Source organism: Acomys russatus, chromosome 6 (assembly GCF_903995435.1).
Source record: "Acomys russatus chromosome 6, mAcoRus1.1, whole genome shotgun sequence".
NCBI classification, from domain to species: Eukaryota; Metazoa; Chordata; class Mammalia; order Rodentia; family Muridae; genus Acomys; species Acomys russatus.
This window is the reverse complement of record NC_067142.1, coordinates 75389527-75402312: the sequence shown is the minus strand read 5'-3', so window position 1 is coordinate 75402312 and position 12786 is coordinate 75389527. Positions and strand designations below refer to the sequence as shown.

The following is a 12786-nucleotide window of genomic DNA, read 5'->3' as shown; positions in this document are numbered from 1 at the left end:
CAGGCACAGGTAAGAAGGGGTACCATCCACAGAGGCAGGGGCCAGGAGATGAGGGGATGTCCAGAGGACCACGCCCAGGGACCTGGGGAGGTCAGCTTGGGAATGTGGGTCTTTGGCTACATCAGTAGCAGAGGAGGAAGGGACCCAGCAGAGCTAATGATCAGGGCTGAGGCCACCTCTCTGGAGAATAATAACTAGTAGCTAGATCCTTGAGGGCGAGAAGAGCAAAGCCTGAAAGGGACAGAGAAACCAAGAGAAGGGTGAAGAGACGCCCCTTTAGGTAGCCACAGGCTGGCTAAGAGTCAGGACCAGGGAGGCTGCAAGGATGTTATCTTGATAGTAGAAGATAGAAGTCCAGACATGAACGTGAGGTCCAGGAAGCAACGAGGCTGCTAAGGGATAGAGGTGTTAGTGCCTGTGCAACAAGCCTTGGGCTAGCCTTGCATCACAACTGGGGAAGATGAGTCCTACAAAGGTCATCCCACTGTTGACTGAAGGGCTGGGCAGGAGGCAAGCATGGAGGCCCCAAGATCTACCTTTGTCTTCCAAACCGCACGCTTTCCCCCAGGCCAGCCCTGGCTCCTGCCTGTGACGCTCTCCTTCAGAAGGACAAAGAGCTAATTAAAAAGCTAACCCCAGTAGCACACGCCTATGATCCCAGCTCTGGGGAGGCTGAAGTAAGAGGACCAGAGGGCTTAGAGGGTTAAAGGTCCTTGTCACCAAGCCTGACAAACTGCCTTCAGTCCCCAGACTCACAGACTCCCGGAAAGTCGTCCTGTGACTTCCAGATGCACATACATCATAGCTCACCCCTCCCCTGTTCTTTAGTTAACAGTGAAAAATAACATGTCTGGTGGCAGTGGAGTTGCTCTGGGGCCTCCTCCCGGGGAGCCAGTACCTCAGCTTTGCTTTCTACATCCTTCCTTCGGCTTCACAAGGGCAAGGAAAGCCCCGCCCCGCCCCCCCCCCCCCCGGCCGAACGCACCAGGCCCCACATCTAGTCAAGGGATGCCTATGATGAGAGCCCCTTGGTAGATCCACATGGACAAAAGAGCCCCATAGCTAAGGGAGTCTGAGGGAGCCAGCACAAGGCGTCGGGATGATATGTGGGACCTTGGTCAGCCACGGAGCTTCTCTAGATGGCAAAGGACTTTACTTGGCACTGTGTGTGCGTCCCTGGCTTTGAACCGATGGGCCTCAGCTGTTCCCACTTGCCGTTTTTTTTAGCCACTGGTGTTATCCATAGGAAGACCCTACGTATTTGAATCTTGGCAATGGAATCAAGCGAAAGCATCCTCGGGGCGTGCATCAAATTCTATGGGGCGATGTGGAGAAAGAAAATATGGAGACAAGTTAGGCAGAGGTGGTGGTGAGTCCCAAACTTGGCAGGCTGAAGCTTCCGGTCACTTATTGATGCTCACAACTTCCCTTGTCCCATATGTGGCCTGGCTCCAACAGGACCAGGTGCCCCGAAGAGAAGGGCTCATCTGGAGGATGATGACTGCAGTTCCAACTAGCCGGCTCAGAGACAGGGTTGGTGCAGCAGCGCCCCCTGCAGCTCAGGGAAAGCCTTCACACCCACTGAGGGTCACACCAGGACAACAGTCTTAACTCCGTGTCTCACCACGTCCTCCTGAGCATCCTCCCATTTCTATGAGTTCTAGACCATGTGCTCATTCTCCCCTGTCTCCTGCAGGACCAGGTCCTGGCCTTAGCTAACCTCAGAATCTGTGTGCCACTCCCATCCTGCCAGCTCCCGTCTGTTCCCAACCCTCTGTGTGCCTCCTTCATCCCTTCATCCCAAGGCCCAGATGATGCCTTGTCTGGCTGACTCTGACCCACCTGGAACAGTGTGTTGAAGCACTACCTGGCACCTCAGGAGATAAGGCATTTAAAGAGGCAACTTTGGCTGGGTGTGGTGGCGCACGCCTTTAATGCCAGCATTCAGGAGGTAGAGGAAAGCAGATCACTGTGAGTTCAAGGCCAGCCTGGTCTACACAGTGAGTCCAGAACAGGCAGGGCTACACAGAGAAACCCTGTCTTGAAAAAAAAAAGAAAAGAAAAGAAAAATAAAAGAGAGAAAAGAAGGTGTGCGTCCGCTATGCAGGTTGCCCACCTGAGGTCCATTATACAGGATTAGAGCCCTAAGAAGCCGCTTGCAAGAGTGTCAACTGGGCACCGATGCTACCAGCATGGTGCTGGTTTGCAATCTTACCTCCTAGCCAGGGCCTCTTCTGAGATCTGTGTCCATCCTCACCTAGTCCAAGCAGCTTTTATTCCTAAAAGCATCCACCTGGCAGGCAAAGGCTCAGCCCTAGGCTGACAGGTCTGCCACCCAGGGTACCGCTGTTGCTGTTAATATTCTTCTCGAATGTCTCTCAGTGTTCCACAGGTTTGTTTATGGTGACACAGAAAGACTGGGAGTGTGGCTAAGTGGTAGATTTACTTAGTGTTCTTGTATGGCTGTGCAAGTATGCAAGCGCGTGCGCGCGCGCGCACACACACACACACACACACACACACACACACACACACACACACACACACACAGTGGGGAGCAGAAGGAGAAAGGGGAAAGGAGAAGGAAGGAAGGAAAGAATAGGGAACAAGCCCTAAATGAACTGAGGTAATGGAGCCAGGTTTGACAGGCCTTCACCCCTATTTCCCTCCCCCTACCTCCCCTCCCTGCCCCCCCATCTAGAGGCTCATGGGAGAAGCGAGGACCCTTAGGTGTTGCTGATTGCTCTTCACTGACCCTGCCCTTCATCATCCAGCAGCTGCAAAGCCCCAGTTACTGGTTCCCAACAATTTCCTTCCCCCTCCCCCCACTTAAAAACTTTTAAAATCTATTTATATGTATCTTTCTTGGTTTTTTGAGACAGGGCTCACTATGCCGTTATGGCTAGTCTTGAATTCACAGCTGTACTTCTGCCTCTGTTTCCCAAGTACGGGGATTAAAAGTGTGCAACACCATGCCCAGCACTAAGAATTTATTTCCTAAGTTAATATACAACGCAAATGAGTCTTTTTTTTTTTTTTTTTTTTGGTTTTTCGAGACAGAGTTTCTCTGTGTAGCCTTGGCTGTCCTGAACTTGCTTTGTAGACCATGCTGGACTTGAACTCACAGCGATCTACCTGCTTCTGCCTCCCGAGTGCTGGGACTAAAGGTGTGCGCCACCACGCCCAGCATGCAAATGAGTCTTATTATGACATTTTTATGCAAATATCATTATAATTTGTTTTTCTTTCTTTCGTGCATATGTGTTTATGTGTCTGTCTGCACACGCTTGTGTGGGTGCACAGGCACACAAAGGTCAAAGTTTGGTGTCTTCTTCAATTGCTGGCCACCTCATTTTTAAAATTTGGGGTGTGTACAATGTGTGTTCACGTGTGTGTGCATACATATGCACACACACGAGAGCACTCGAAGCCACACTTGTGGAGGTCAAAGGCCACTCAACAGTGTGTTCTTGCCATCCACCTTGTCTGAGGCAGCATCTCTTTGTGCCTGCTTCCACCGTGCCAGCTGGCTCAGAGCTGCTGACTGCCCCTGTCTTGGTCTCCCATCCTACCACAGAAGCCTGGAGATTAACACAGGTGGATATTGCAGATTTAAACACACCCGTCACATTTGTACAGCAACCGTTTACCCCCCTGATCTACCTTCCAGCCCTTACCTTATTTTCTGAGACAGGATCTCTGGATGAGCCTGGAGTTCACTGATTGGCTGGACATGCTGGCCAGCAAGCCCAGGGCTCCTCCTGTCTCTGTACTGCCGTGCCCAGGTGTTTTTACATGGGTGCGAGGCTTGGAGCTCAGGTTCTTATACTTGAGCCATCATCTCAGTCGCTCGGTTTTCTTTTCTTTCTTTTCTCTCCTCTCCTCCCCTCCTCTCTCTTCCTCCCCCTGCTAAAATTGGGGGGGGGGGGGCTTCCTCGCTGTCTAATCCCTTGTTGATGCAGAGGCTGCAGCCTCCTAACTGGTCACCCCCAAACTCTAGCACTCTCTCATATATTCATCACTCCTCGCTCCGCCTGCTTTACTCACACAGTGCACGGTTCCCACACATAAGGTCACATTTTGAGATCATGCCTTATCTGCCTTTTCTATATCTGAAAAGTCCCTCATCTTTCCAGACCTGCATCTGGCCACAACCCCTGTGCCACATCGGCCTCACACCTGTCTCTCTTCCCTGGCTCACTGAGCACTGAACTGGCGATGTTTTTCCTGTGTTTCTTCCACTCCCACCCCAACCCAACCCCTCACAGATCAGGATCTGCATTAGAGGAAGCCATAGGTCTGGGTGTGTTTGTACCTCCAGGTTGGGTGCACAGCAAGTACTTGGTGTGCAAGGGAGAGCAAATGAGCACCAGCTTATATCTACTCCTTCCAACTCAAGAGGACCGTCAGAGGCTGCTCTTCCAGAGGTCCTGAGTTCAATTCCCGACATGGTGGCTCAGAAAAATGAGATCTGGTGCCCTCTTCTGGTGGGCAGGCACACATGCTGGTAGGATGTTACATACGTAATTAATACTGTCAGAATTACAGAAAGGCCTGCTTTGTCTCTGCTTCTGCCATCTTCTTTACCCCAGCCATCTGGTTCTTCTCTTTACTAGCCACTATTTCCTTTAGCTCATCTCAGAATGTTGACATCATAAAACCAAGCGGCCTGGCACATGAGTAAACTTGCACTCTATGTGTTTGTAACAAAATCTTTATTGTCATATATGCTTTGCTTATTTTGTGGGGATTTCTTCCCAGCTGCAGCCAGGTTTATGAGAATGTTGGCTGCCAGCCACAGTCAGCTCGATTCAAGTTAATAAGGACTCCCACACCTGCCTGAGGTTGGGCATTCCTAGGGGGCCCTCAGGGACTCTGAATGCAATGTTTGGTGTAGCCTGCTGCACTGAAAGGGGTGCATAAGTGAGAAAACATCTGTGTGGAAGGAGCCCACATAATCAAACACTGGACACATTCGGGGAGCAGTGAGATGGGAGCACTTTGGAAGGTGGAGGGTAATATGGCTGGAGACGAAGTAAGGGCTTGCTCATGCCCCTTCACTTCCTGTCATCAAAAATGGAGGACATTATGGCTTTCTGGTGACATGGGTCTATAATTCCAGCTACTCCAGAGGCAGAAGACTCGGGGTGTTCAAGGCATGCTTAAGCTCATGCCATGTCCAAGGCAACTTAGAGAAGAAACAGTTTGTCTTGGGCTTGAGGTTCTCAAGGCTTAGAGTCCGTGATGGCAGAGGTTTGGCAGCAGGCACGGCTGAGAGCTTATGTGAACAGCACACAGGAAACAGAACTCACTCTGAAGCCTCAAACCTTCCCCTAGGGCCAGACTTCCTCAGCAAGGCCACACCTCCTGAGCTTCCTACACAACCAACCAGGGACCAAGTATGTGGGGAAATCTCATTCAAACCACCAGTCATGTTTTGGGCCTCCCTGGAGGCAACACTGTCTGAAGGTAGAAGGAGGGATGAGGGATAAGGAGCTGGCCTTGAGAACTGAAGTGACCAATCTATTCCCAGTGTTAGACGTGTCTTTGCATGGGCCAAAGTCTGGTGGCAGAGAAGACACTGTCCACAAGAAATCCTCTTCCTTGCCAGGTGGAAAGATGTGTCTTTTTCCTGATATTGTAAGATGGCAAGGCCTGGTGGGGCCATCTGTTTTTAGCGACTGACTGCCCAACCTCTGAAAAGGCAAGGCCAGTGCACTGGGAGCCCAGGGTGAAGATGCTCTCTCTGCCAGTGCTGGGGTGTGGCAGGCACGAGCCCTAAGAACCTGAAGATGCTGTTTTAAAATCTGCAAGAAGTGTGAAGTGGCCGGGCGTGGTGGCGCACGCCTTTAATCCCAGCACTCGGGAGGCAGAGGCAGGCGGATTGATGTGAGTTCGAGGCCAGCCTGGTCTACAAAGCAAGTCCAGGACAGGCATGGCTACACAGAGAGACCCTGTCTGGAAAAACCAAAAGAAAAAAAAAAAAAACTAAAAGAAAAAGCCTGGTGTTTGGGGCACACAAGTAGAGGTGAGCCTGGACTACACAGTGAGACTCCAACTCAAAAATAAATAAAATCTTTATTGAAGTAGCTAGCACTAGCACTGAGCATCACCTTCTAATGGGACATCTGTGGAGACAAAGTTAAGAGAAAGATCACGGAGTCCCCCCACTTCCACCCGTAACACCAAGTCACTTGCTCCTTTTGCGTGTTTTTTGATTCAGAGGATGGGCCTCCCCTCTGTTCCCTCTCGCCTCACCTTGAGGTCAAACTAAACCACCCTTGATCTAACTAAAAGTTCTCCACAGACTTCTGCTGAGGAGGATGCTAACTCGGGGCCTCAGGCCCCCTCAGAGACGATGCTGGGCTATCTGGCTTCAGGCATCAGCTGCCTCCTCAGAGCACCTTCTGCGTGGAACAAGAGAAGGACTTGGTGCCACCAAGTGAACAGATCTGAGCAGCTTTCACCCTCAGACCTGAGCCTGCCCCTCTCTGCACTACAGGGGGCAGGAAACCCCCCAGAGTCCCCCTCAGTCCTTCTTGCTTCCCTGGGCGGGACTTCTTGTCAGGAGTTTCCCAGGACTGGGCGGGGCCAGCGTGGACACTGTGGGTGACTCCAGCTTGACTCTGTCCAGGAGGGTCTTCTTAAGGGCAGCAGGGGAGATCTTTTCCTGGTCAGCCATGGACTGCAGCTCTCTGTAGACAAAGCCCCACCAAGAAAGTGATAAACCTTAGAGCTAGGACTTTGAGCCTTCCCTAAGCCATATAGCCCCAGACCCTCACCCTGACACCAAAACTCAAGAATCCCAAACCAGAGAAGCTCCAAGCTCCTTAAGAGTCCTGTTTAGGAGCTGGAGAGATGGCTCAGAGGTTAAGAGCACTGACTGCTCTTCCAGAGGTCCTGAGTTCAATTCCCAGCAACTACATGGTGGCACACAGCCATCTATAATGAGATCTGGTGTCTTCTTCTGGCCTGCAGGTATACATGCAGGCAGGGCACTGTATACATAATAATAAATAAATCTTTAAAAACAAAAAAAGAGTCCTATGTAACTAAGAAAGGGGTGGGTGTCACAGTCACCCAAGCTAGATAGCATTCCAGTGATACCTGTGACCACACAAGAAAAAAAATATACAGGAAGTTACAGGGTTGAATCCTGTCTCCATCACTTACCTGTTTGGCCTTGAATATCCCCATCTACAAGTCAAAGTTAGCCACAGCTATCGGAACTGTGGTAAGAACTAAGATGAGTAAGACTAGCAAGGGCTGGAGAGATGGCTCAGTGGTTAAGAGCACTGCCTGCTCTTCGAAAGGACCCGGGTTCAATTCCCAGCACCCATATGGCAGCTCACAACTGTCTGTAACTCCAAGATCAGACACCCTCCACACCAACGCACAAAAATTTTAAAACATTAAAAAAAAAAGACTAGCAAACCCTTAGCTGGAGAAGGCTTAACACTAACTGCACTTACCAACAGAGCACAGACTCCAACACCACTCATGAAATTGTCAAGAGCGGAACCAGCCCACCCACCTTGTTCGGATGCAGGAGGCCTCAACTGCATTGATGAGCAGAGAGCGGAAGCCCCCGCTCTCTAGGAAGTGTAGGGCATGGATGGTGGCGCCCCCAGGGGAGCAGACGTTGTCCTTGAGCTGGCCTGGATGGTCCTCGGAGTCCAGCAGCATCTTAGCCGCTCCCTGAGACACAGAGAAGCGTTAAAAATCAGCCTACATAACAGCTGGGTAACCTCCCAAAACAACCCTGAGGCCAAAGGTGCAAAGACACTGACTGACCAGCAACGCCTGAGCTCCTAGTCGGACTGCCAGGCGCCGAGGCACACCCATCTTCACCCCACCATCTGCCAGCGCGTCCAGGGCCATAAACGCCTGTGGAGATACTTGGTGAATCCAGGAAATGCGCACGCCCTCCCCCATCCCCCACCAAGCTGCTTTCTCTGATGCCTGGAACTAATCCTAAGAGCCAGCTCCTTCCACCAGCCAGCCATGCCCAAGAGATGGGCATGGCTGCCCTCCCTCCCGCCAACCCCTCCTGTCACCTAGGATCCACACGAGCCAGCGGGCAAGCAAGGACCACTCACATAGGCAGGCCCACTGCCGCTGAGCCCTGTGATGGCATCAATGAGGTCCTCCTCCACCTCTGTGCAGAAGCCCACGCTTCTCATCAGCTGCTCCAGGAGTTTTCCATCCTCTACCAGGGCATGGGTGCCCGTGGCGTACACAGTGGCCCCCTCTCGGACCACCACAGGCGTGTTGGTCATACAGCGGATCACTTTGGGGGCCGGCTGGAACGTCATCAGCTTCTAGGGCGGGAGAGCAAGCCAACTGAGTCCCCAGGGCACAGGTCCCCCCACCCTCCCCCAGGGTCTGACCCATCAGCAGCCACTCACGGGCTACCCCTCCTCTCACACAATGGGTACTGGGGTGTTAGCACCTTCTCCACAGAACTGATGGTGACACCAGCCGCACAGGAGACCACGATGTGCCTCTCTTGCACATCGGCCCCGATCTCATCCAGGATAAAGGGGATAATGTGAGGCTTCACAGCCAGAAACAGGACATCACTGTGCCGCACGGTGTCCTTATTGCTTCGGGTCAGATTCACGCCCATTCTCTGCAGAAGATGACCCAGTTAACAGGCGCTAGGTAATATGGCTGGGCCAAGCCCATGCCCTCTCCTCCCCCGGCAAGGAACAGCCGACCCCCTCCACCAGCTGCAGCAGGTAATATGGCTGGGCCAAGCCCATGCCCTCTCCTCCCCCGGCAAGGAACAGCCGACCCCCTCCACCAGCTGCAGCCTAAACTCTATTCCATGCCTTCCGGGTTTATGACTACTCCTAGGTGTTTTCCTTTCCTGCCACTGTGCAAGCAAGCACAGATGTATGCGTGACAAGCTTCTCCACAAATGGCCAGAAAAGCCGCTGTTCCCTGAACCCCAGCAATCTAATAGCGCTCTGCCAGGTGAGAACCCTCGCGGTGAACTGTCAGCACCTAAGGTCTGGGAGTGGAGCTGCACAAAGCCCACTCCCAACCTAGCAGCTGTGTATGAGCGCACCGGGCCTCCACAGGGCCCCTCTCTAGGGCTCTGAGGTACGTCTGGACCCTACAGTGTTAGGGACATAACCCTATACTAGGCACAAACACTATCCATCAACTGCCTCATCGGCAGTACTACCTATAAGGCTTGGGATATTTAGTGAGAGAAACTAACTCACCAGGTCCTCTCCCAACACAGTAAACGAGGGGCCTCGGAGTGGCCAAGTCCTCACATACTAATCGATGAAGAAAAAAATTTAAATTTCTGGCTCACTGGGTGACTCCCGACCGTAATCCCAACATTGAGGAAGTTGAAACAGAATTTTCCAGACTTAGAAGCCAACATGAACTATGTAGTGAGCTCAAAGCAAAGCACACTAACAAGGAAAAAACGTCTTTCCTATATGCCCTAGTGTCTGGATACGCCCCTAAATTTTCCTGGGGGGGGGGTGTCCCACTACACGAGGCTGCCCCAGAGGAGGTGAAGGGCCTGTACTGATGACCTTTCTAGGGGAGGGTCAGAGCCAGCCAGGTCATCTCAGGTCACGTTTCTCCTGAGCCGCTATCTCTTTCCCCACGCCCCTCCATCTCTCCTACCCTGAGAGCAGACACCGTGGGCAGGTCCATTTCCGGAGAGCTGGCTATAATCTTGTGAGCCGACAGGACGCCTAGAGAGAACAAGGTTTTTCAAGTGGGGATCGTGGCCCAATCATGCAATCCATCAAAGGAAGCCCATAGCAGCTCTGGCAGGGCCGGCCTCCGACACTATGGCATCCTAGCAGATGGATGCATTTCAACCACTCATTCACTTGCACCCACACCTCACTCGCTCGTCCTCACTCGCTCACTCACTCCTCACTCGTTCGTTCTCTCGGGTGAGATGGAGGGCTGACCACGCGCTCACCTGCGGCCGTGAAACCGCGCGCCAGCGCACAGGCCAGCTGGCCAGCGCCTATGAAACCCACGCTCATGGCCGCAGGATCGCGGCAAGCACCGAGCCGAAGACGCTAGGAATCCTGGGCTCAGGTTCCCCGCGTGGAAAACGCCGGATCCGAAGCGCTCGGAACAGTTTCCAAACGTGGGGGGGGATGCACGTAACTGGGCGAACCGCTGGGCAGGCCCGGACAATCCCGGAGCATCCACCGCCAAATTACGCCGGCCTCAAGGTAGGCCACGTGTCCCAGGCAACCAATCCAAAGCTGGGAGGTCGGGCCGGACCAATCGGCGGCACTGCCGGGCCATGGGCCCGCCTCCTGCTCTTCCTGAGGGTGGAAGCTGTGGCTCTGCCGGAGCCTGCCTGCGTGGACCTACCGGCCGCGCTGGGATTTCCTGTTTTGGGGGAGCTGCTTTCTAACTCTGGTCAAGGAGTGACGTCTCCAACGCTCCTATTAGAGATGAACCCCCACGTGGAACCTGGAGATGCCAGGGTTCCAGCTGTACCCTTCTAGGGTCCGGGGAAGCTAGGTAGAAAATACGAATTATTAGATAATGATTTGTTGGTTTATTTAGTGATTTACTTATAGCACTGCTTGGACTGCCCGTTTGCCAAGCATGACTTCACTAGCTACCTGGAACAGAACAGCCTGGAGAAATAGCTAAAACAATGGGTCGATGTCCTTAACAACCTGCCACTTGCCACTTCGGCTTCTGTAACATCCTGCTTCCTTGCCCGCCCCTAGAGTATTTAAGGAAAATACAAACGACCCAGCATCAAAGCTTTTCAGGAGCTGTCCTGTCTCCTCATCCATTAGTACTGTAGTTAGTGTAGTGCTTATTCCAGAAAGATTTTCGTAACGTGTCCAGACCCCTGGGCAGCCATCGGCTGGGGTTGGTTTTTGGAGAGTCTCACTTTATAGTCCAGGCTGGTCTACACCTCGTGACCTCCCCGCCTTACCCGCTTGAGTGATGGAATTATGAGAGTATTGAACATAAATTTCTATAATATACAAATCATAAGCAATTCCCCAATGCCACCGAAAAAGTTTTATAAACAAGAGTTCTTTATGTTTTTGTTTTTGTTTTGTTTTTTTTTTTTGTTTTGTTTTTGAGACAGGGTTTCTCTGTGCTGCCCTGGCTGTCCTCGAAGTCCCTATGTAGATCAGGCTGGCCTCGAACTCACAGAGATCTGCCTGCCTCTGCCTCCCAGTTACTGGGATTAAAAATGCCCACCACCAACTGCCCGGCTAACTAAGGTGTTCCTTTCATGGATGCACTTTTACCATTCTCAATAGATACCTATTGAGGCAGGTTCTGGGGATTTGTGAACAAAATGTTAAAGTGGAACTGTGTGTGTGTGTGTGTGTGTGTGTGTGTGTGTGTGTGTGTGTGTGTGTACACAAGCAGTGTGCATGAGTGAAAGAGCGAAAACCATGGTTCCCCTGTGGAGGTCTGAGGACAACTTTAAGGAGTTCATTCCGCCTTCTTGAAGCAGAGTCTCTTGTCTCTGCTATGCAGTTCAGGCTAGTTTCTGGATGGTTCTCCTGTGGAAACCTATGGGCACAAGTAGGATTATTCGGGTTTCTACCTTGATTCCAAGGATTAAGCCAGTTTTATCAGGCATTCTAGGGCAAGCACATAAAGACAATCTTTATGTTACTATGATGAAATCCCAGTTGCATCCCTAAAAGTGAAATTTCTAGGATTTCACGGTTTGTGGCTTTTTCTTTCTCTCTTTTCTTTTTGCCAGCGTCTTGCTTTGTTGCCCAGGCTACTTGCATCCCACCTGCCTTCCTGCAGTTGGCTAAAGTAAGGTGGATGAGAGTGCCTAGCATCCCATCCAGCCGTTTGGGACACACCCTCCGGGAAGGTCCCACCCTGAGCCTGCGGTCTGATCTGGCATCTGCCTCAAAGGTGTCCCTCCCCTTCTGTTCCTGTCCTCCTAGCCAATAGTCAAGCCCGTTCAGCCTCCTCCCTCCCCTCCATTGTGTACTCTTCCCCCTCCTCCAGCAATCTGAATGTGGACGCTTCATTTTTATCAGAGCCTGGAGACCTTCCTCCTGTCTTATCCTTAAGTACCAGGCCTGCCCCTTCTGAGAACTGGGGAGACAGGCCTTGGGCCAGAATACTCAACTGCCCCTAGCTAGGCAGATGACAAGTCTCTAGCACCCAGCCCTCCTCCACCTCACTTTATTACATGGGTACCCTTATTTATTACACAAAAATTAGAAATTTGACTCAGTGGAAAGCTGTCCTTTTCTTTTTTAGTACTGGGGATGGAACCTGCCTTTTACAGACCAGGCAGGAGCTCACCATTGGTCTGCACCCCAGCAACTGTCTCCAGTCTCAACACCGAAGGAGAACCAATGTAACTAAAGGAGACTAGCTCTAGATTTCTTTTTCCTACACAGGGAGGGCATCTTAAAATAGATTTTTATCTTGATGTTTTTGTCAGAACAATTCAGCGAGATAAGCCAGGACTGGCTGTGCAGGTCTTGTGACAGCAGGCAGCGTTCAAGAGGCCGAGGCAGGATGATTGACAGTTCTATACCAGTCTGTGATATGTGATGAAAGGAACCCTGCCGCGAAAAAATGAATTGAAATTCCAGTTTATTGTTGGAGGGCTGGGGATATAGTCGGTAGGGTGCATGAAGGACCAGGCTCCTTCCCAACACCGCATAACCCAGAGAGATGGTGCAATCCCAGTGCCTGAGAGGCTGACATAGACGGGCATCCTTGGCAGTTTATTAAGTTCAAGGCCCGCCTTGGGACCCTGTCTCAAACAAACAAACAAAA

General features: G+C 51.7%; 1 protein-coding gene across 1 annotated transcript; it reads right to left on the bottom strand.

Annotated features, from left to right (window-relative positions):
- Positions 1 to 6077: 6077 nt before the first annotated feature.
- Pycr2 (pyrroline-5-carboxylate reductase 2) lies at positions 6078 to 10132 on the bottom strand. The gene is made up of 7 exons (XM_051148025.1): positions 9959 to 10132; positions 9652 to 9722; positions 8453 to 8632; positions 8100 to 8321; positions 7795 to 7887; positions 7535 to 7698; positions 6078 to 6695 (listed from the first exon to the last, which is right to left on the bottom strand). Exons 1-7 carry the CDS (start codon positions 10023 to 10025, stop codon positions 6530 to 6532), a joined length of 963 nt encoding a protein of 320 aa, XP_051003982.1. The 5' UTR covers positions 10026 to 10132; the 3' UTR covers positions 6078 to 6529.
- Positions 10133 to 12786: the final 2654 nt, after the last annotated feature.

Excerpts from the sequence above, each read along its gene's own strand:
- Pycr2 (XM_051148025.1), bottom strand. The coding sequence starts at position 10,025 with ATGAGCGTGGGTTTCATAGGCGCTGGCCAGCTGGCCTGTGCGCTGGCG. Across the intron at positions 8,633-9,651 it reads CCACGGTGTCTGCTCTCAGG|AGAATGGGCGTGAATCTGAC; the intron begins GTAGGAGAGATG and ends CATCTTCTGCAG. Across the intron at positions 8,322-8,452 it reads CCATCAGTTCTGTGGAGAAG|AAGCTGATGACGTTCCAGCC; the intron begins GTGCTAACACCC and ends CTCCCGCCCTAG.